The sequence below is a fragment of the Armigeres subalbatus genome, chromosome 2 (assembly GCF_024139115.2).
Source record: "Armigeres subalbatus isolate Guangzhou_Male chromosome 2, GZ_Asu_2, whole genome shotgun sequence".
Classification (NCBI taxonomy): Eukaryota; Metazoa; Arthropoda; class Insecta; order Diptera; family Culicidae; genus Armigeres; species Armigeres subalbatus.
This window is the reverse complement of record NC_085140.1, coordinates 226,993,717-227,016,261: the sequence shown is the minus strand read 5'-3', so window position 1 is coordinate 227,016,261 and position 22,545 is coordinate 226,993,717. Positions and strand designations below refer to the sequence as shown.

Here is a 22,545-nt window from a genome sequence, read left to right as displayed (position 1 = left end):
TCAGCGCCATTCAGATGTTCCTCGTAGTGCTGCTTCCACCTTTCGATCACCACACGTTCGTCCGTCAAGATGCTTCCATCCTTATCCAGGCACATTTCGGCTCGCGGCACGAAGCCATTGCGGGATGCGTTGAGCTTCTGATAGAACTTGCGTGTATCTTGAGAACGGCACAGCTGTTCCATCTCCTCGCACTCCGCTTCTTCCAGGCGGCGTTTCTTCTGTGTTGGAAGTAGGTGCTGCGAATGCCCATATTCTTGGAGGCGGCGAAATCAATTAGTCGTAGGCCGTTTTCGTTCGTCAGCCGGTGTGTGCTGAACTTTCCAATAGTCGGTCTAAACTCCTCCTCTTGGCCAACCTGAGCGTTCAAATCTCCTATGATGATTTTGATGTCGTGGCTTGGGCAGCTGTCGTACTCACGTTCCAGCTGCGCGTAGAATGCGTCCTTATCATCATCAGTGCTTCCGGAGTGTGGGCTATGGACGTTGATTATGCTGAAGTTGAAGAACCGGCCTTTGATCCTCAACCTGCACATTCTTTCATTGATCGACCACCACCCGATCACGCGCCTTTGCATATCGCCCATCACTATGAAAGCTGTTCCCAGCTCGTGTGTTGCCGCAGCTCTGGTAGATGGTATGATTACCTCTAAACGTTCGCACCATTGATCCCTTCCAACAAACCTCCTGCAGCGCTACGATGCCAAATCCACGGTCCTTGAGCACATCGGCGAGTATGCGTGTGCTCCCGATGAAGTTGAGAGATTTGCATTTCCACGAACCGAGTTTCCAATCGCTTGTCCCTTTTCGTCGCAGTGGTCTTCGCCGATGGTTCCGGTCCGTACTCTCTTGTTGATTGTTCGTCGCGTGAGTTTTTTTTTGGCTGGCCTGCAGGGCCTGTCACCAAACCCCCTAAATTTCCGGAGGACCATCCCGAGCAAAGCTTGAGAGCAAATCGATAACTAATTTTGTTTTAGTGAAATCGCCTAATTTTGATAACTCAGGTTGATATCCTTTTGGTCGTTTTAACGGTTAAAAGATCAAAATCTACAGCAGAAAAATCTTACTGTGACATCAAATTGAAAACTATTCCTGCTATCGATGAGAGCAAATCGAAAACTAATTTTGATATTGGTTCCGATAACAAAATAAGTACACAGTTTGATGTCAGATCATACAATTTAGAAATCAACAGCAAAATGAGATCAAAATATGTAATCAGTCATAATGATTCATATTTGAAAACAAATTATGATTTCATTTTGATATCAATATCAAAATATGTTTTCTATATGCTCTCATTATGTTTTCGGACTTTGCTCGGGATTCCTCCTTATGTCCGGTGGACCATGGTGCACAGTTTCACTTAGAGTCCCTCGCTGGCACTTGGACGATGATCAGCCGCCCCTAACATGGAGAACAGACGCTGTTGTGAGCCGATCATGACATGGAGAACAGACGCTCAATAAGATTTTCACCTCCGGAGAGGAGCAAACCCACCCCCCTTCCCTGTCAGCATACGACCATAGTTCCCACCGGGGTTGGTTACCCGATCTTCCCTAAGGTTGCTCGTATCCCGGCCAGCACCGCGGAGAGGTAGGGATAGGAGTTGCTGGGTAAGAGGCTAAGGACCGCGAGATGGGGTCTATTTTATTCCTTCAGGTACGCGAAATACCAATGGTACGCTTTACCCAGCATTTGCCGTGCGGGGAAGGACCAGCTCCCGGCTAAACTTTTCGAACATGGCAGTGAGCAGCTTTATAAAGTTCTGCACCATATTATGTCGAAACTTTGGGAAGACGAGGAAATGCCTGCTAGCTGGTTGGACGGCCTCATTTGCCCTCTCTTTAAGAAAGGGCACAGACTGCAGTGTGCCAATTACCGAGGAATAACCCTCCTTAATTCGGCGTACAAAATTATGTCCCGTATTCTGTTCAACAGACTGAGACCGCTTGAAGAGTCCTTCGTCGGCGAATACCAAGCGGGTTTTCGTGAGGGCCGATCAACGACGGATCAAATATTTACCCTGAGACAAATCCTTGATAAATTCCGGGAGTACAACTTGCAGACACACCATCTGTTTATTGATTTCAAGGCGGCGTACGATTCAGTGAAACGGAATGAGTTATGGCAAATTATGCTTGAACATGGTTTTCCGGCGAAACTGATACGGCTGATTCGTATAACGTTGGACGGATCGAAATCAAGTGTAAGGGTTGCGGATGAAATATCGACGTCATTTGTTACCTTAGATGGATTAAAGCAGGGTGATGCACTCTCGAACCTACTGTTCAATATAGCGCTCGGAATTGATCGCCGTGCCGTGGAAGAGGCTTTTGCGCCTTTTAAGAGGGAGACAGTGAGGATTGGACTCACGATCAATACCAGCAAAAAGAAGTACATGGTCGCTGGCAATCAACGTGGGTTCATTAGTGGTGGTGGTAGCGAAATAGTGCTGGATGGTGAAAAATTTGAAGTAGTAGAAGAATTTGTGTATCTTGGAACATTAGTGACGTGCGATAATGATGTTACCCGCGAGGTGAAAAGGCGTATTGCAGCTGCAAATAGGGCTTGTTACGGACTTCGTAGCCAGCTTAAGTCCCGTAGTCTGCAAACGAAAACAAAACTCGCGCTGTATACTACTCTGATTTTTCCGGTGGCTTTATACGGCCATGAGACATGGACGTTAAATGAGGCTGATCGGAAAGCTCTCGGAGTGTTTGAGCGTAAGGTGCTGCGGACAATACTCGGCGGTAAACAGGAGAACGGTATCTGGCGGCGTCGCATGAATCACGAATTGTACCACGTGTATAAAGGGCTGGATATTATTAAGCTTATACAACACGGCAGACTACGGTGGGCTGGTCACGTTGTTCGTATGCCGGAAGAACGTCAAGCGAAGACAATATTTAGTAGAGAACCCGGAAGAGGCCGTAGGCTTTGTGGAAGGCCGCGTACACGATGGCTTTCTGCAGTTGAAGACGACCTCAGGGCGCTCAATGTTCAGGGCGACTGGAAGCGATTGGCCCAGGATCGAGTCCAGTGGAGAAGGATACTCCATTCGGCGTAGGTTCATCGAAGAGCTGTAGCCCATCAAGTATCAAGTAAGGAGATAACATATTTTTAGACGACCATTCACGGATCCTTGCTAAATCTTCATTGATTTTAGTAGAGATTAACGAAGAAGATTTATCATGACTATCATAATATAACTGGACATCGTCAGCAAAAAGATGAATTTTACAATCTTTCAGAACTTTTGTAATATCATTAATATATAAAGAAAACAAAATGGGGCCAATAATTGATCCTTGCGGAACACCAGAAATAATGGCAACAAAATCAGATATAATTCAGATATAAGGGAAGATCCATAAAGTACGTCACGCAAAAATGTACGATTTTCAACCCCCCTCCCCCCCTCGTCACGCTTTTTGTAACAAACCTCAAATTTTTTTGTATGGATCGTCACGCTACTCTGAACCCCCCTCCCCCCTAGAGGCGTGACGTACTTTGTGGATGGCCCCTAAACAGCTTGAGATGTACTTTGCAAAAAGGTTTCAATAAGATTAACTGCATGATTAGAAAAATTGAATTGTTTACGTAGTTTATCACAAAGTATCTTATGAGAAATCATATCAAACGCTTTAGAAAAATCGAGGAGAATCAAAACAACAGGTCTACCATTATCCAAGATAACACCAATGTCATCAAAAACTTTCAACATGGCAGTTTTGGAACTGTGATTGGGACGATATCCTGATTGACAACTATTAAGAAAGTTGTTTTGCTCAATATTATACATATTTGAAATTTAATAACCCGCTCGAAAACTTTGGATAAAGCACAAAGAATACTGATAGGTCGTAAATTATTTATAGTATCACTGGAAGCCTTCTTTTTTATGGGAATGATTTTGGATTTTTTCCATCCGTCGGGGAACCTACTAGTTATAATAATTGAATTAAAAATATGGGTTATTGGTTTAATAATCAATGGACAAATCATTTTTAAAATTTTTAGCGGCAATGAATCTATGAATCTAGTGTATGGCGATGAAACCTGTTGGATAGAATGTCCTTAAAAGTATGTTATTTGGAAAAGATTCTTAGAAATAACTTTTTTGTTTCAATACACTATATACTCATGGTGTATAATGCTTCAAAATTTAATATGAAAGGGGCTGTCCACAAACCAAGTAGACCGAAATTTAACATTTTCAAACCCCTCCCTCCCCCCTCGTAGACTTTCGTAGACTTTTCCGAAACCCCTCCCCCACCCAAGCAGCACAACTTGTTTCACTACTGAACATTTCACTGTGTTGCAACTATTCGGTAAGATATAGTCTTTGCGTATGTGCCATCAAAAATAACTCTCTTACAATCTAAAAAGCGCAAGAGGTGGAGCCTACGGAAACATCCTTCGATTGCAGTAAAATGGCAATAATGTTTCAAAATACTACAGCGGAAAAAAAATAAAATAAAAATATAAAATTGGATTCGATTTATGGATCTTGTGATTGATAGTCCTTCACTCTACCACAGCACCATTCAACACTTCGAAGGGACTGCATGTTGACTCACCATTAAAAACCATACGATTATGAAGTTTTGTACTGGAGTTTTCTGTTACTTGATTGCACCATCACCGGAAAAATGGTAAGTTGTCAAAACATTGAACGATGCTAAATTAAACATGAAGACACACTCAACTTATCTGCAACTTAATTTAAACAAACAAACAAATGTTGAAAGATGCATTGAAGTTACATGGTAAAAAATGTGCAACTTGATAATTTTGTTTCGTGTTTGCAACATAAAGTGCAGTATTCTTTGGTTGTTTGTTTCCAAATGTCAAACACGTACTGCATTGCAATGTTAATGAAACATTAATCACAACTCGAACGTTTTTGACATCTTGATGCAACTTTTTCGTGCTTTGATGTTTTTTCAATGCCTTTAATGAAACTGAATAGAAACATTATGCTTTTTGGAAGATGTTGCGTGTGCTACTTGGGCACCCCTTGAAGTCTACGTAGACTTTTTCAAATTTTACAAAACATCATATGTGATTGGGAAAATATGGAAATCAACCACGTTATTAATTCAGCTATTCAAATCCATTTCCATGTAAACAATATAATAAATTTTGAATTTCAAACATAACAAAATCCAACAAAACAAAAATCAATTCGAAATCAAATCAAATTGAATCCTCTATCCATAGCTCCTCAAATAAAATCTCAATGCCAAATAATTTAATTTCTGTTCAATTCTATTCGTCCTAGAGGTGTGCGCCACGCATTTGACCTATAATTCTCAACGCCGATTCAAATTTGTGAAACCGAAGAATTTTTAGAATTTTGAAAACATTTTGAGTTGAAATTCCGAGAATGTCAAGTATATATTCCAATAAGTTTTGCGAGGAAATTTCGTAAAATTTCCCAATTGATAACCTTTAAAGCTTCCAGGTAATACTCCAAAGAACTATCCGTGATAATTCCGATGCATTTCTTGAAAATTCCATGCAATATCCTGCTGAATAATCATCTGTTGAAATCTCAAGAATTTTCTTCTAAGTTCCAAAAGTTTCCCCGTTAAAAAATCCCGAGTAATTTTCCGTGAAAATTTAGAATTATTTCCCGAGGTAATTTCAATTTTAAACGGACATTCCGAAATATTTCCCGTGGAAATTTAGAATGGTTTTCTACGATATTTTTAAATTTCTCTTGCAAATATGGAGCAATTTCTTGAGGTAATTTAAAAAAATCTTGTGGACATTCCAAACAATTTTCTAAATAATTTTCGGTGAAACGACATGATTTCAATAGTTTCCAAACAAGTTCCTGCCGAAAATCAAAAGAAATTCTAGTAGAATCTGTAATAAAATCCAAGTAAATTTTTTTAATTTTTTCGCAAGTTTTTATAGAATACTTTGGAGAATTTTCCTGCTCAACACAGAAGAATTTTCCGGTGAAATCCATGATAGTTTTAAGACGTAGTTCAGGCTTTTACTCTAGTGAAATTCATTAGATTTTTATGGAGAAATGCAAGAGGTTAGTTCGGTAAAGTCTTGCAAAAGAAAAAAACCGGAACATCCTAAAAAAATCAAACTAGTGAAATTCGCACAAAGCTGCTGTATAAATCGTTTAAAAAAAAGACCTAAAAAAGACTACGTAGACTTTTGGTATACCCACCCCCCCCCCCCTTCCCCCTTCGTAGACTATCGTAGACTTTTTCGAAACCCCTCCCCCCTCTCAAAAGCGGCCGTCTACAAAAGTTCAAGATTGCTGTGCGGCCCTTGTTAGTAAGCATGCATACACCCAACCAGAGATTGCAACATTTTATTGCAATCTCGCATTAGTTTCGCGTACAGTTTGTCATAATTTGCGACATATGCACAGATTGTATTAAGTAAACGGCAGGCCCTTGTATTAGGTCTCCGGTCACGAGAAAATAAGAACTGGTTATGTGTTAGTGTCTATTGAATCTAATTTTACACTCACCCATCGAGGAGTGAAATGCTGTATACTTCGACAACCTCAGCAAGCATATAAAAAACTGGATCAAAGGCGGGAATTGAACCCGGACCCTCCACACTAAGCACATCTAGACTGACGCGCTAACCATCTGGACTATTTATCAGATGAGGAACGACGCGACCAAAGGCAATCATTATCCACGTTTCATGCTATGCGGATGTGACAAGTGGAAGGGTAACAGGGATAGCAATGAGTGATACGAGTGGAATAAGCACCGTGCATATTTGTGTCCTTTTCCGTTATCAAGCTAAATGGAATCGGAAAGATTGTGTGGGTTAAAGTTTTATTGCTGTACACGATTCATATACTTGTTCTAGGAGGAGTTAACGAGATTCGTTTGGATGTATTGATCGAAACCAAATAAACCGACTTAATGCAATGAGCTGTATTAACAAGTATGACATTCTCTGATCGGATTGAATGCGAGATGTGATACAAAATGCTTAATACAAAGAATGTCATACAGAATTGTTTTGGGTGTAATATGCATTGCATCCCTAGCAGCACAATTCACGTTGATTTGGTTGATATAACTCATATATGACCAAATTTAGTCTTATATGAGTATAATAGACTGATTTACAACATGTGTGTTGCTCGGGATATTCCCTTGAACACCTCCATTTCCCATAAATTTGCGTAACTTCAGGTTTTCCAATACATTTTATAATTTCTGGTTTTCCAATAAATTTTATCGATTTCGGCAAATAGGTTTTTTGTCATCTCATGCATGTCATGTCAAAATAATGTTTAAAAGAAATAATACAACAGTTGATTTTTATTTATTTGGCCCAACAACACCCCAATACATAATAAATTCGAAATCAATATTAAACCAACCAACATACTCTATGCTGCTTAATTAGAATTCACTGTCTTGAAAATTTCACTAAATCCTGTAATTTTAAGCAATCCCCAAAACAAAAACCAAATCATGAAAGCTTTTGCCACTTTGTCTAAAACCCACAGGGCTTTCAACTGCATTCGAGCTTTTGGCAGTGAGGTTAGGGGTTCCTTCAAGCAATATTGACGCCCACCGAGAATGATCCGTTTGAGGTAGTCCTTAGTATCGATCTTGTCGATATCCATATCGAATAACTCGAAATCCCGTGGAGTAAGGCTCTTTGCTATCGCTTGGTATTGCTGTGATTTAAAATCCCATTGACGTGTTGTGAAAAATTGGAGTAAATCCAACCCCTGTGAAATCATTGTCTGCAGACGGCACATACTGAAATCAACGAAAATAATATAATTCATTGCTAATAAAATGGAGTAAAAATTGCTTACAATCTTTTTTGACCAAAGCAAAACATCAAGAAATCTATTAAGTAAGCGGGTAACCAGTGGAAGAAAATTACACAGAAAGTATGATACAATTTGTTTGTTGTTATTCCTCCATCTGGGTACCATACGCCAGCTTCAAACGGATATTCATAAGCGGTTGCTTTCCCCATTTCCAGCACTTCTTTCCAAGTCGTTCGTTTGGTTTCTCGGCATGTAACGTTGTAAACTGGAATTTCTGGCGGCCTGAAATTTTTTTTTAAATCTGGCGCTCAAATAATGAAATTTGTTTGTATATACTTACATTTCCTTCATTTGACCGAGAGTATATGCAATCGTTATCAGACCGTTGATAGCAAGATCAACTGGTATGACTTCAGCGTTGTACTCGCCATTGCACAACATGGATCGCATAACTCCTTTGCCTCCAGCTACCATGATACCAACAGGGCCATTCAAGTTGTCCACCCATCCTTCGACAGGTTCCTTGTCTGCAGGGGTGACTGCAATATGCAAAGAAATAGATTTTACAATAATCAATTAATAACAGATGCATTTTGGCAATAGATTGTTTTCGTTATACAATCGGATTGGACTATGGGCTTGGAAGTTGTAGTCAAAATACTTTTTCACATAAAAAAGTGCGTAAAAAAGTCTAGCTCACTTTTTTGAACTTACCCTCAACCAATTTCTTAGCAAAAAGTTGCATTCGACGCAAAATTCTACCCCATTGTTTCCTATTGAAAATTGGCCGGATGGCCTTGGAAGTTATGGCAAAAATACTTTTTTCTCATAAAATAGCGCGTAAAAAAGCCTAGCTCACTTTTTTGCTCTAACCCTCAACCGATTTCTTCGCAACAGATTGCATTCAACGCAGTATCCTGCCTCATTGTTTCCTATTGAAAATTGGCCGAATCGGACTATAGGCTTGGAAGTTATGGCCAAAATACTTTTCTCATAAAAAAGCGAGTAAAAAGTCTAGCTCACTTTTTTGCACTGACCCTCGATCGATTTCTTCGCAATAGGTTGCATTCGTCGCAGAATTATAACTAAAATAAGTACTATCTTTAACGCACGAGAAAGGCACCATCACAGCTACGTGGATTAATCTGGGTTTTTATTATGTTCTTATTGAACTTAAATCTACGCTTTGTTTGTTTTACAACATTTCTGAAATATAAAAAAAACCTGATTGATCCACCTAGCAGTGATTATTCCTTTCTTGTGCATTAGATTTTTGCCTTTCTCGTACAACAAAGTTGTACCGAAAGGTTATAAAACTACTAAAAAAACAACTTTTGATAGAAGGCCCGGAGACCCATAGTGTTTTATATCGATCGACTCAGTTCGACGAATCGAGGTGATGTCTGTATGTGCGTATGTATGTGTGTTTTTTTTCTTCCTAAGCAATGGAGGAGGAATCTGCTCAACAGACATCCTGGGTTGTCCAGGAAGTGCGGGGTTAGGGGCCACCTCCAACAGCAAACGAGGGAGTCAGGACTGCATCCCCAACCCGCTAAACCGTTTCCATTGCCGTCAAGCCCATCATCCCTTCGGTACAACCAGAATGTAATGCTTCAAAGGGGGGCCAGTGCATAACGCACCTTCGAGGTTAGCTGCGTGTCCTTGCAGCATCGAACATCGTGACTCGCTTTTTTAGAAGAACACCATGGTATCGTGCCAGCGCATTGCCGGCTTTCCAGGTGGCCTTACCACGCCCTATGTCCTCGGAAGGTGGGAAGGGTCGACTTCGCGCCTGCTTCCCTCTGCACGACTGGTATCAAGAATGATGATGCCGCGTGCACCCCAAATTGACCTCTCTGTGATAGGGCCTATTCGCCAGCACACAGAGGGACTTGCCGACGCGGTGCCTACGCCTGTCCCAGCCTTGACAAGGACCCCTTTCCGTCCTCGGGCTCGGAACCCGCCCGGTTGACCGACGCCGCGAAAGCAACGATGCTATGTTGTTCTTCACGCGGCCACTTGTTCAATAAAAGGATCGAGTTCGACCACAGGGCACCGATATGACCCATGAAGCCGACTCCTAACCCTTGGACCACCTCTCATTCGCGCCTGAACTAGCCATTCCTCGAGTCCACGCGCCACCTTCTGTGTAGCACCGAGACCATTTGGACGATAGCCGATAAAACGGCGTTCCAGCCAACTTCATCCGGACTAGGTTGTCCGGGGTAGTGTCCAGACCAGTGTTGTAAAATGTCATTTGCATTCGTTTGTATAATTTTACCAGAACTTTTTTCAGTAGTTAGCTATCAACTATCAAGTATGGCGAACTTATAGCGCTTAAATGTGGCTACAACTTTGTCTAACAAGACATTGTTGTAAATATGTAATCTGGGGCGTGGGAGGCAGAATGTCATTCAAATGACATTATGTCAAATGACACGTGACATTTTGGAGAGATTTCACTCTCTAGCCTCAAATGTTATATTTAGAGCAATGTACCCTTGGACAAAAATATAGCACTACTCAAGCGTTATGCGTACATCTAAAATTATGAAGTTAATTTGGCTTCTGAAGAAAGTTATGAACAAATTAGTCAAATGACATGCAGATGACATTTTACAAGACTGGTCCAGACCACATGTGGCAAGCATGTGGTCACGCATTGTGCGAAAACGCGGGCACACAAACAACACGTGCTCCGCCGTTTCCTCTAAACCTGCGCACACCGGACACTCGGGCGAGGCCGAATGTCCGAACCGGTGTAGGTACTGTCTGAAGCAACCACGGCCTGTAAGGACCTGGGTCAGGTGGAAAGTGATTTCCCCATGGTGCCTCTTGACCCACGTACCTATCTCCGGTATCAACCTATGTGTCCATCTACCGACGACGAGTGTCCGAACCGGTGTGGGTACTGTCTGAAGCAACCATGGCCTGTAAGGACCTGGGTCAGGTGGAAAGTGATTTCCCCATGGCGCCTCTTGACCCACGTACCTATCTCGGTACGGTACGCGCTCGCAACTCTTAGGCACATGAGCCTATATGTACTTTCTAACTTCGTTCTGTAGCAGTTAATACGCAGGGCCGTGCCCCAAGCTGGCCCCCATACCTCAGTATGGACAGAGCGACGCTAGCCAGAAGCTTGCGCTTGCTGGCATAAACCGCATAGCTATTGGACATCATCCGGGACAATGCCACTATAGCTGTGGATGCACGCTTGCAGGCGTAATTGACGTGACTACCAAAGGTGAGCTTATCGTCAATCATTACCCCCAAGTGTTTGATGGAGCGTTCAGAGGTGACCGCGCAGTTGCCTGCCCTTATCACCGCTTGTTGCTCCGACTTTCAATTGTTAACAACAACCACCTCAGTCTTGTGGTAAGCCAGTTCTAACTTCCTGGAACTCATCCACTCCTCCACAATTGCGATCGAGTGGGCTGCAGTCAACTCCACCTCTTCGATCGATTCGCCGTAGACCTCCAGCGTAATATCGTCAGCGAAGCCGACGATTACCACGCCCACCGGGAACTTCAACCTCAAGACACCGTCGTACATGACGTTTCATAACACCGGACCCAGTATGGAACCTTGCGGAACACCTGAGGTTATGTCAACGCACTTCCGACGCGCCTCCGTGTCGTATACCAATAGTCGATTCTGGAAGTAGCTTCCGAGAATCTTGTACAGATACTCGGGAATTCCAAGACGCAGGAGCGCATCTGCAATAGCTGCCCAACTGGCACTATTGAAAGCATTCCTCACGTCGAGAGTCACTACTGCACAATAGCGAACTCCCATCCTCTTACGCTGGATAGCTATCTCCGCGGATTTGGTAACCGACAAAATAGCGTCTACGGTCGACTTACCCTTTCGGAAGCCAAACTGGTTACTCGATAGACCATCCGCACCCTCCGTGCGTATCAATAACCTGTTGAGGATGATCTTCTCGAGCACCTTCCCCGCCGTATCAAGCTGACATATTGGTCTATATGCCGACGGATCCCCCGGTGGTTTTCCCGCCTTTGGCAATAGGACCAAGTTCTGCCTTTTCCATGCTTCAGGGAACACTTCCTCGTCCAGGCATCTCTGCATGACATATCTGAATATCTCGGGAGCTTCAGCAATGGCCGCTTTGATGGCCAGGTTCGGAATACCATCCGGTCCTGGCGCCTTACCTACACTAAGGAACTGTGCAATCCCCGCAAGTTCCGCCACAGTTACTCTTCCCACCCTGACCCGTGGCAGCTCCACAAAGGGAAGCCAGGGACTTGGGGTCGTGACGTGGGAAGAGCCCCGCGATGATCCTATCCAGCATCTCTGGAGACCGCTCTGCAGAGGCCATCGCCCACGTGTCTTGGCTTTTTTGCTTGATCTAATCTCAGCCTTCAGAGCGGCTCTAGCAGCCACGAACGCCACCCGTCGTTCAACACGCTCCTCTCTGTGCGTGCTCGCTGCATCCGCCTCCTTGCCCGTAGGCAGGCACGGAGGAGGTTCGCAATTGCTTGAGTCCACCAGTAAGCCGGTGGCTCTGGCCTCCTAGGCGGAGACCTGAACAACCCACCTCTTGCGAGGGGGTTGTCGCCTACACTACTACCACTAGTTGAAGAATTGACTTGGTTTTCCATTTTGCTCCCACGAGTTGCACGGGAAAAGAGGTCCACCACGCCAGAGCCCAGCATGACGCGGTAAGGGACCTGGAGGGTGCCCAGGTACCCCACAGGCTCCGTTAAAGGCCTAGTTTATTATTTCACCCCCCTAGCCATGCATTGCATAACGTAAATCATGGTTCTTCTCTAATAAGCCCCACTTTCTAGTGTAAATCTTTTGTTTAAGATATATGCTCTAAGGTGAAAACATCATGTTATCCTTTAGTGCGCAACGATAGATTTTGCGCTAATTACCATTCACTTCCTGCTGCTGTAACAATATGTAATTCGTATTGCAGTTCTGTTGCGATTTTTCATCAGGGTTATTATCTGTTAACTTCGTTTGACTTCACACTTGGCATATAGCAAAAATAAACGTCCAAATATTTCTTCCTTCTTGTTACGTACCGATGCTAGGTCGCACTATACATACAGGCAGTTGCGGATAACTGTCCCTCACGAGACATTCTGTCAGTCGTTTGGAATACGTATATGTATTGGGATGTGGCTTCAACAAGTTGGGTGTTATGAGATCGAGTGTCTTCTCATCCATCCATTCGATCGCTCGCATTAGGTCATAGGGACTATGGTGGAAGTCATACACTCTTTCGTTTAGTACCTCCTACAGAGTAAACACATAAAGATGCATTATTGATAAATCGATGCGAAATGCATGGTTAAATATTAGTTCTTACCTTATCGCAATAGCAAAAAGCTGTTGACAGATGTAGTAAAACTTGCAACTTCTTCATCTGTTTGCACAAATCCAGCACTCGTTTCGTACCGACGGTGTTCATCTCTATAGCATCCTTCAGGTTTGCCTCCAACTTGAGAGTTGCAGCGCAATGGAAAACGATTTCGGCTTCATTAGTAAGTCTTTGTACGTCGTCGCGCGATATCCCCAATCCATCAAACGTTATATCACCTTGAATTGGAACTAGCTTTTTGAATACTTCAGGCTTCTGGTTTTTGATGCGTTGAAATACCTAAGATGGTAAAATATTCAAATTGAAAACTGTATAAGTTCAGAAAAAATCGAAAAGGGTTAAATTGTTGGACCAGGGACAAGACTCACGGTATCTTATTTTGAGATTCAATGTCTGCAGCATCTATTGATTTGAAATGTAATGTAAAATGTAATAAACGTTATAAAGCCTTCGGTGAAGCAATGATATATTTTTAAATGTATATTACAAAATATTTTGTCATTCATTACATATACATTACACCTCCTTATTTTTGAAGGAGTAATACGTTGTTCGTATTGCAGATCTTTTTGCCTTTTTCGTACAACGAAGTTGTACCGAAAGGCTATCATTTCACTCCGTAGACGAACTTTTTCAAAAAGTGTTTAAAATCTATTTGGGGTAATTTATTGTTTACACACGCAAGAGTGTCCATTGCTCTATGTGTTGAACGTTAATTTACTGTTAATTTGCGAAGAAGAACAAAAGAAAACGATTATTCAACTCAGCAATGATTTTTTAGGTGCTGAGTTGGGTGCGTTTCAACTCACGATCATGAGTTTTGATATTTTGAGTTTTTACCAACACTGCTGAGCGAAGTCGAGTCAATTTCCAAACCGAAAATTGCCTAGACCGGCACCGGGAATCGAACCCAGCTACCCTCACCATGGTAATGCTTTATAGCCGCTTATCTTACCGCTAGGCTAAGGAGAGCCCCTAAAACACATGCATAGAGTGAAACATTGATACTCAATCAAATAGCGTTTTTGTATTTTCACCAAAAGCATGGTTCATTTGGGGCCCTCCTTAGCCGTGCGGTAAGACGCGCGGCTACAAAGCAATACCATGCTGAGGGTGGCTGGGTTCGATTCCCGGTGCCGGTCTAGGCGATTTTCGGATTGGAAATTGTCTCGACTTCCCTGGGCATAAAAGTATAATCGCGTTAGCCTCATGATATACGAATGCAAAAATGGTAACTTGGCTTGGAAACCTCGCAGTTAACAACTATGGGAGAGGTTCCTTCATCAGTGCTGCCACCTGGAAAAGTTTAGAGAAAAAGTTGAACCATGGAAATTTGACATGGCGTGATATAGAAAATGAGAATTAAAATGTCTCTAGAACGTTATAGAAATTTTTTCGTCAAACAATTTTTAGTTTGTGGGGTTAGAAATTCAACAATCTTAAGCAATAACTGCTTATTCGAAAAAAAAATATATAAAAATCGAGATATCATGTCTATTTTGTGTGCTTTTTAAATTCTAACCCCGTAAATCAAGATTTTTTTGAGAAATGTCCTTAATATTTGTTTTATAACAAAAATATACTTCATTTCCTATACCACACCGTGTGAAATTTCAATGATTCCACTTTTTCTCTCGATGACAGCTGGTGGTCTTCTCCTCCCCTATGGAAGTGCTGAATGAACAACACTAAACTGCGAGGCGGCTCTGTTCCAGTTTGGGGATGTAATGTCAATAAGAAGAAGAAGAAGAAGATGGTTGATTTTCTGAGGCATCAACAATTTATATTTTTTAGTACATTGTACTATAACTTACCTAAGTAAGAGGTCTCGGATGTCGGATAATCTTCTTATTATGATAGTGGCAAAAAGTAATAGGTACAGAATAACATGTGAAGGCAGGATTGTTTAATTGATGATTTAACAAATTTTCCCGAATTTCAATCAAAAAACAATGAAATTATTAAGATTATTAAGAGAAAGTTCATACTTAAACTGCGTTACTGTTACAGATACATTTGTCAAATTTGTTTATACGGGATCAGCTGCCCTGTGCAAAGAGTACCTATCTATACATAATCATGTTAGCCTCATATCATACTATACAAATGCGTAACCTTGCAGTTAATAAATGTGGAAGTTCTTGATGGACAGTATACTGGTAGGTAATGGCGGAATGTAATGCAAATTCCTATTTTCGCTGATGAGTTTTTTAAATTTCAATCGATTGCATATTCTAGGTTGCCATAGATTTGATATTGTCTGTGCAAATGAAAACAGATGCAGAAAAACTTACCGGTAGCTTGAACCAATCGTCGAGCCGCGCTTGCGGTACTTTTCCTCGTTTTGGACGAACCAACACGTAAATTGTGCGTATTTCCGAGCATGCATACAGTAGTTTTTCCAATAATACCTGTACATTGATAAAAATTTCATGAAAGCCAAATATGTTTAACAATAAGATAAATGTTTTACCTTTCCCATAAAACCCGATCCTCCTGTGATGAATATTGTCTTTCCTGCATACCATTGTTGGACCGGGGTTAGAGACATTTTTTGCTGTAAAAGTACAGAAAATTTATCTTGATCAATTGTTTGTAATTTTATGTATATAAATTCAACATCAACAACAAGTGGATTGACTTATGTTTTGTGTAGTCATACATATATGGTTAGTTAGTTATCCAAAGCAGTACCTATTTTCTAAGTCTTACTGCCGTGATAGAGGAATATACAAATCGAAGCGTACAAACGGCAGTAAAAAAAAAGTTATTTAGAAATGTATTAGCATATTATGGTTCTATGAAAAAATATATTTCTCTAGAGGCTAACATTTTCTAAGCATCTCCAATTTGATCGAATGGATATCTCTTTTCTATTTTTTAGCGGTTACCATAATAGAAACGTTCTTAATAACTACAATCATAGCATTACTATCCATGTTAACTTTTCCGTTTTGCCTATAACATCAAGTTCAATCGCTTCCACGAAGGTCTAGCGTGCAAGAAAATCAAAGTGAAGCTACATTACCTTCACAAAAAGTAAAAAAATTCCCAGCGATTTACGCACTTCTCTGGCCAACCGGCATGCATGATCGCAGACGAAGAAAATAAATAAAGGTCACATCAACCGGCACGAAGGGGCGGCACATTGCGCCATTCGATTTTCTGTTAGGTTTTCAGCGAGCGTTAATTTAGAAAAAATACATCCCCAACTATAATTAATACGATGATGGAACAAAAGAAAAGATACAAACTCTGTCAATTGCAGAAGTTTTCTTTACTGGTTGGATACACATCGATACCAATTCACAAGAAATTCAATGCACTGCAGTATTTCTGAGATGGAACAGTTCAGTTTGTTTAAAAAACACAACTTGGGACCACTTGGTATTTCTAGTTTCGGTCATTGTCCCTAAAATGGACATTTCACTGTAAAATCTAGGATAAAACTATCTGCATAGCTAGTTTTTGTGTAAGAAAATAGTTATCGTTTTGTTTTAATAAACCTGTATTGATATTATTGGTTTTTGAGTCAGTTTCCGGGATAGAAAATTCTTTGATACTCGTATTTCTCAGAGGATTTTTCTGATTTATTTAGATAGAAAAAAATTAGAAAGGTCAAAAAAGCATTTTAGGAGAATGGATCGCAATTTTTATATAATTTTGCATTAATTGATATGCATTGTTACCAATTCAGAAAAAAAGTCGGAAAAACAATGATATTTCAAAAAACCCGAAATGCAATGTCGATCAATATTAAACAATAAGACCGCATTCCCCGTCGAATGCAACTTCTTGAGAGCAATAATCGGGTTATGCTAAGTTCCAAAAAGTGTGACTACAAAAGTTGTACACATACACACATATACATACACTCATACATGCACACATACAGTCATATGCAGCTGCTATGCACCTCCAAGGTGGACCGTGGATCAGTTTAGCCAGATATTGGATCTGTTAACCGATAAGCTGATCGGACGAAGGCCGGTAGTCATAGGAGGTGACTTCAATGCCTGGGCCGTGGAATGGGGCAGTCGAGTGACCAACACAAGAGGATATATCCTGCAGGAAGCTCTAGCGAAGCTAGATGTACGATTGTGTAATGAAGGCTCGGTGAGCACGTTTCGGAGAGATGGTAGACTCCCTATCATCGACATCACATTCTGCAGTCCTTCGTTGATGGCAAGTATGGACTGGAGAGTTAGCGAGGAGTACACCCACAGCGACCACCAGGCGATTCGCTACCGTATTGGCCAACGAAATCCTGGTGCAACACGAAGAAGGATATCCAGTGATCGGAGGTGGAAAACGAAAGCCTTTAACAAAGACCTATTCGTTGAAGCACTTCGACCGGACAGCAGTACTGAGATCATTGATGCGGCCGAGCTAACAAGAATGATGGTAAGGGCTTGCGACGCTACGATGCCACGAAAACTAGAACCGAGAAGCAATCGGCGTCCAGCTTACTGGTGGAACGATAGGCTCAGTACGCTACGCGCTGCTTGCCTCAAAGCTCGGAGGCGGGCACAGAGAGCAAGGACGGAACCAGAGAAAGAGGAACGCAAAGCTGTGTTCCGGGAAGCTAGGACCGCATTTAAACGGGCTATCCAGCTCAGCAAGTCAGACTGCTACAAGGAGCTGTGCCGAGAAGCAGACGCCAACCCCTGGGGGGACGCGTATCGGGTCGTGATGGCGAAGATCAAAGGCCCATCGACGCCAGCTGAAATGTGCCCGGACAAGTTGAAGGCAATTGTGGAGGGTCTTTTCCCGAAACATGAGCCGACCATGTGGCCGCCAACACCGTACGACGAAGAAGGAGAAGCAAACCCCTTAGATCGACAAGTGTCCAATAGTGAGCTTGCGGAAGCGACTAAACGCCTGAAAGCGAAGAAAGCCCCGGGTCCGGATGGAATACCGAACGTTGCGTTCGTTCAGGAAAGCGCTGCAAATGTGCCTGGACGAAGGCAATTTTTCAGAAATGTGGAAGATCCAGAAGCTGGTGTTGCTGCCTAAGCCAGGAAAGTCACCCGGCAATCCGGCCGCGTACAGGCCTATATGCCTGTTAGACACGCTCGGGAAGCTCCTTGAGAGAATCATCCTCAATAGGCTGACGAAATGTACAGAGGGAGAACGCGGGTTGTCGAATATGCAGTTCGGATTCCGTAGAGCAGTTTCGACGGTGGATGCCATTCGAACAGTGCTCGAGAGTGCTGAGAAGGCGTCCAAGCAGAAGAGACGAGGAGATCGGTACTGCGCAGTGGTCACGATAGACGTGAAGAACGCGTTCAACAGCGCCAGCTTTGAAGCCATCGCGACGGCGCTACACAGAATGCGGGTCCCCAACTATCTGTGCAATATCCTGAAAAGTTATTTTCAGGGTAGAGTTCTGACGTACGATACGAACGAAGGACATAAATCGATGCGCGTTACAGCGGGTGTTCCCCAGGGCTCCATACTTGGTCCAACTCTTTGGAACGGGATGTACGACGGAGTGTTGACTTTGCAGCTACCCAGGAAAGTGAAAATCGTGGGTTTTGCGGACGATGTGTCACTAGCGGTGATGGGCGAGACTCTTGAAGAAGTGGAGGTGTTGGTGATGGAGACGATAGCCATGAACGAGCGCTGGATGAGCGGTGTTAAGCTGCAGATAGCTCACCACAAAACGGAGGTGCTATTAGTCAGCAACTGCAAAGCGATCCAGCGGATGGAGATCGTCGTCGGAGGCCATGCGATTACTTCTAAGCGATCACTGAAGCACTTGGGAGTGATGATCGACGATCGGCTAAATTTCAACAGCCACGTTGACTACGCCTGTGAAAAGTCGGCGAAGGCAATGAACGCAATAGCGAGGATCATGCCAAACGTAGGCGGTCCAAGAAGCAGCACGAGGCGTCTGCTAGCTAGTGTCTCGTCATCGATACTGCGATATGGGGTTCCTGCTTGGGGTAATGCACTGCAAACCAAGCGGAACCGGGAAAAGCTGAAAAGTGTGTTCCGGCTGATGGCCATTCGAGTCGCGAGCGCATATAGAACGATATCGTCAGAGGCTGTATGCGTTATTGCTGGGATGCAACCCATCTGCATCACCCTGGAGGAAGACATCGAGTGTTATCGGCGAAGAGACACCAGAAACGTAAGGAAGGAGGTGAGAATCCGATCGATGGCGAGATGGCAACAAGAGTGGGACAGTACGGAGAAAGGGAGGTGGACCCACCGGCTCATCCCAAACCTGTCGGTGTGGATGAACAGAAAGCATGGTGAAGTGAACTTTCACCTGACGCAGTTTCTGTCGGGTCACGGATGCTTCCGGAAGTACTTACATCGGTTTGGACATACTAATTCACCGTTATGTCCAGAGTGCGAGAATGTCGAAGAGACTCCAGAACACGTGGTATTCGATTGCCCAAGGTTTGCGGAAGTACGTAGAGGAATGCCTGCACTAAGGGCGGACAACATCGCAGAGCGAATGTGTCACGAAGAAGGCACGTGGAATGTGGTCAGCAGAGTCGTGACGCAAATACTGTCAGAACTGCAGCGTAGATGGAGAAGTGACCAGCGAATAAGCGTAGTCTCGGGGAAATCCAGTGTGAGTCCAGTGAGCAGTGTTTGGCCTCAGGTCGTCGGGGCGCCAGCGAACCGGAAGTCTTCTGCCAACCGGAATCGTTGGACCGACCTCGGCACTCGAATTGCCAACCTGCTGAAGAAAGAAGAAGGAAGTGCTTCGGGTATGTAGGGCACCGCCAGTGCGGACGTCACCCACCACCGGAACTGTCGGACCACCTCTGCAACCCGAAGATGAAGACGGCGCAATGCGCGAAAGCGTCCCCTGCGATAGCCGCCGGTAGTCGGGGCACCATCAGTGCGGAAGTTTCCTTCACCGGAACTGGTGGACCACCCTCGACGCCGGGGGAAGTCAGGAGGATTCGAGTCAGGAAGTTCGGTGCATGACCGTCGAGGGATCGAGACTACGTTGCAGTGGAGCAGTTGATTAGCCAGCCAGTCGGCGAACTAGCCTAAGCTTAGGGCCGGAATTTTAGAAGAAGTGCATGAGCACAGCCCCCCGAAGTAGTCGCAGCATCCCGTGGTCCCGGGGGGATCGAGGCAAGGAAGATAAGGGACCCGGTTTATCCGGGAGGCACATTTTTAGCAGGTCGGGAGGAGCCCATCCCTGTTCGCCTTCGAGCATAGTGTGGATGCTCGAGGTGTCTGTCGCGCAGATTTTTGATGGCCTTTAACCCTTGTAAAAAAAAAAAAAAAAAAAACACACATACAGTCATCACCTCAGTTCGTCGAGTATAACACTATGAGTTTCCGGGCTTTCTATCAAAAGTTGTTTTTTGGAGTAATCTTATGGTCTTTCGATATAAATTTGTTGTATGAGAAAGGCAAAATCTTTAAATGGAATTCTATTGATTTCCAAGGAAAATTCATCGAGATCCCCATCCCCGAGAAATTATTCATGATAGGGGAAGGGGGGCAATATGCCCTAGCTAAGCAAACACTGCTTTATTGTCTTATTTGTAACGCTATTCATGGGTATTTTTACATTATGCAACAGTTAAACAAGATAGCTAGTTGATGCCATTCAAAAATTGTCAAAAATTTCAATAATATTGTATACTTTTCTGCATTCCTAGGAAAATTTTTCAATGACTCTTCTGAATACACATCCCCAGGAGGTTCTCCTGAGTTTACCCGGGAAAATCTTCTGAGCATACACTAAACAAAAAATGTATATTGAATATAATTGAGCTGTTAAAAAGATGAATCTGATTTTATTTTATCTCGAATGTAAGAACACTATAAGAATAACTTTATATTTCCAAATTGGATGAGGTTTCTATCTGGAATGCGCGTTTGCTCGTGTTTTCTATCGAACGCAGAACGATCGTGCGATCATCGAAATGTTTGGTTCTGCCTTGTGCGGGAGAGTAAACTAATAAGAAAGTAAATACTTCAGTGCGCATTTGCGCGTCCGCGTCATTAGGCATGAGTAAGTTAGGCATAAATACCTTAGACATAAGTACGTTAGGGGCCGTACACATATTACGTAAGCGGGCTTCGAAATGGTGAGTTGACATCTGGGAAGGAGCGACCTACACAGCTCTGGTCCTCACAAGTTCCAATCTCACGCTTCCACGGGTCTTCCGATGACAATCGACCGCCAGCTAAGGGTTTTGTACTTAGCTGGTAGTGCAGCCTGGGCACTGTTGTCCTTCTGACATCAGCTAGAGTGAGTGGGTGCGACCTAACCCCTAATCCCAAGGCGTTAAGCGACCCGTGCCGAGGGGATGCATGGCCAGGGGGGTGAAATAATGAGCTAGGCCTTTAACGGAGCCTGTGGGGTACCTGGGCACCCTCCACAGTAATTGTCCCTTACCGCGTCATGCTGGGCTCTGGCGTGGTGGACCTCTTTTCTCGAGCAACTCATGGGACCAAAATGGAAAGCCAAGTCATTCTTCAATTAGTGGTAGTAGTGTAGGCGACAACCCCTTCGCAAGAGGTGGGTTGTTCAGGTCTCCGCCTAGAAGACCAGAGGCAATAGAGGCATCGACTTTGCGTCATCGAAGCATAATATCAGTAAGGACCTCAAGAGGAGCTTGCTGAAACTTCGAAAGTCTATGTTGGACGCCAAGCTGGAGAGGGTGGTCGAGACGGCCAAGTGTAAACCCGTGAAATCCGTGGAGTCGAGGTCTACCCAGACTGAGGCCCAAGGATTCGCGGACTCGGGCAAAGTCGAATCGACCGAGGGCGTGCCAGCGAAGACGGTGGTGCCAAAGTCTACCCAGACTTAGGCTCAAGTATTCGTGGGTACGTCGGAGGTGACTGCTCCAACGGGGATGAGCTCCCTGGGGGCCGCTCCAAAACGCGGAGGGTTACTACCCCGAACAAGGGTAGTGGGGCTGGGTAGCTGAACCCCGGCCAGATACCTCCAAAACCGGGGGAGGAAGGACCTGGATTGGTCCGTCCACCCAGGAAAGACGGTGGTAAGGGGCTACGGCAGGCTGAGAGCTCTCAGGGTTCGAAGGGCCCGGCGTTTAAGCGTGCTGCAAATTCACAGTGCATGTAACGCAGATGGAAAAGGGCCCGTGAAGTGGGCATACAACGCATAAGCGTACAAGAGCTTAAAGCTCCTTACTACAACGGGTTATGAACTACAAAATACTCTGAAGGTTCAAGTTTCTGAAGTCACTTTCACTAAGTAAGTGTTTACCAAATATTTGGAAGCGCAATTGTGCATAGACTGGGCAGTTACATATTTGATGATAAGAAATTCCATAATCGGATTCACAACTATCACAAACAGATGATTCAACGCGTTGAATATTTGCCATGTGATAGTTCAGTTGGCAGTGACCTGTCAAGGCCTTGACTAAGACACAGCAATTCTGTTTAGACAGATTAGCTAA

At 43.5% G+C, this 22,545-nt stretch overlaps 1 protein-coding gene across 3 annotated transcripts in view; it reads right to left on the bottom strand.

Annotated features, from left to right (window-relative positions):
* Window positions 1–7,286: 7,286 nt before the first annotated feature.
* LOC134211805 (putative fatty acyl-CoA reductase CG5065) overlaps window positions 7,287–22,545 on the bottom strand; it is a 30,398-nt gene continuing 15,139 nt past the window's right edge. For all 3 annotated transcript variants that reach the window (XM_062689064.1, XM_062689063.1, XM_062689062.1), the window contains exons 2-8: window positions 15,606–15,689; window positions 15,427–15,543; window positions 13,121–13,411; window positions 12,834–13,047; window positions 8,123–8,321; window positions 7,825–8,064; window positions 7,287–7,765 (exon numbers count right to left, since the gene is read on the bottom strand). In XM_062689064.1, coding sequence (XP_062545048.1) covers window positions 7,396–7,765; window positions 7,825–8,064; window positions 8,123–8,321; window positions 12,834–13,047; window positions 13,121–13,411; window positions 15,427–15,543; window positions 15,606–15,683 — 1,509 coding nt within the window. In that variant the 5' untranslated portion in view covers window positions 15,684–15,689 and the 3' untranslated portion in view covers window positions 7,287–7,395. The remainder of the gene's footprint in view (window positions 7,766–7,824; window positions 8,065–8,122; window positions 8,322–12,833; window positions 13,048–13,120; window positions 13,412–15,426; window positions 15,544–15,605; window positions 15,690–22,545) is intronic.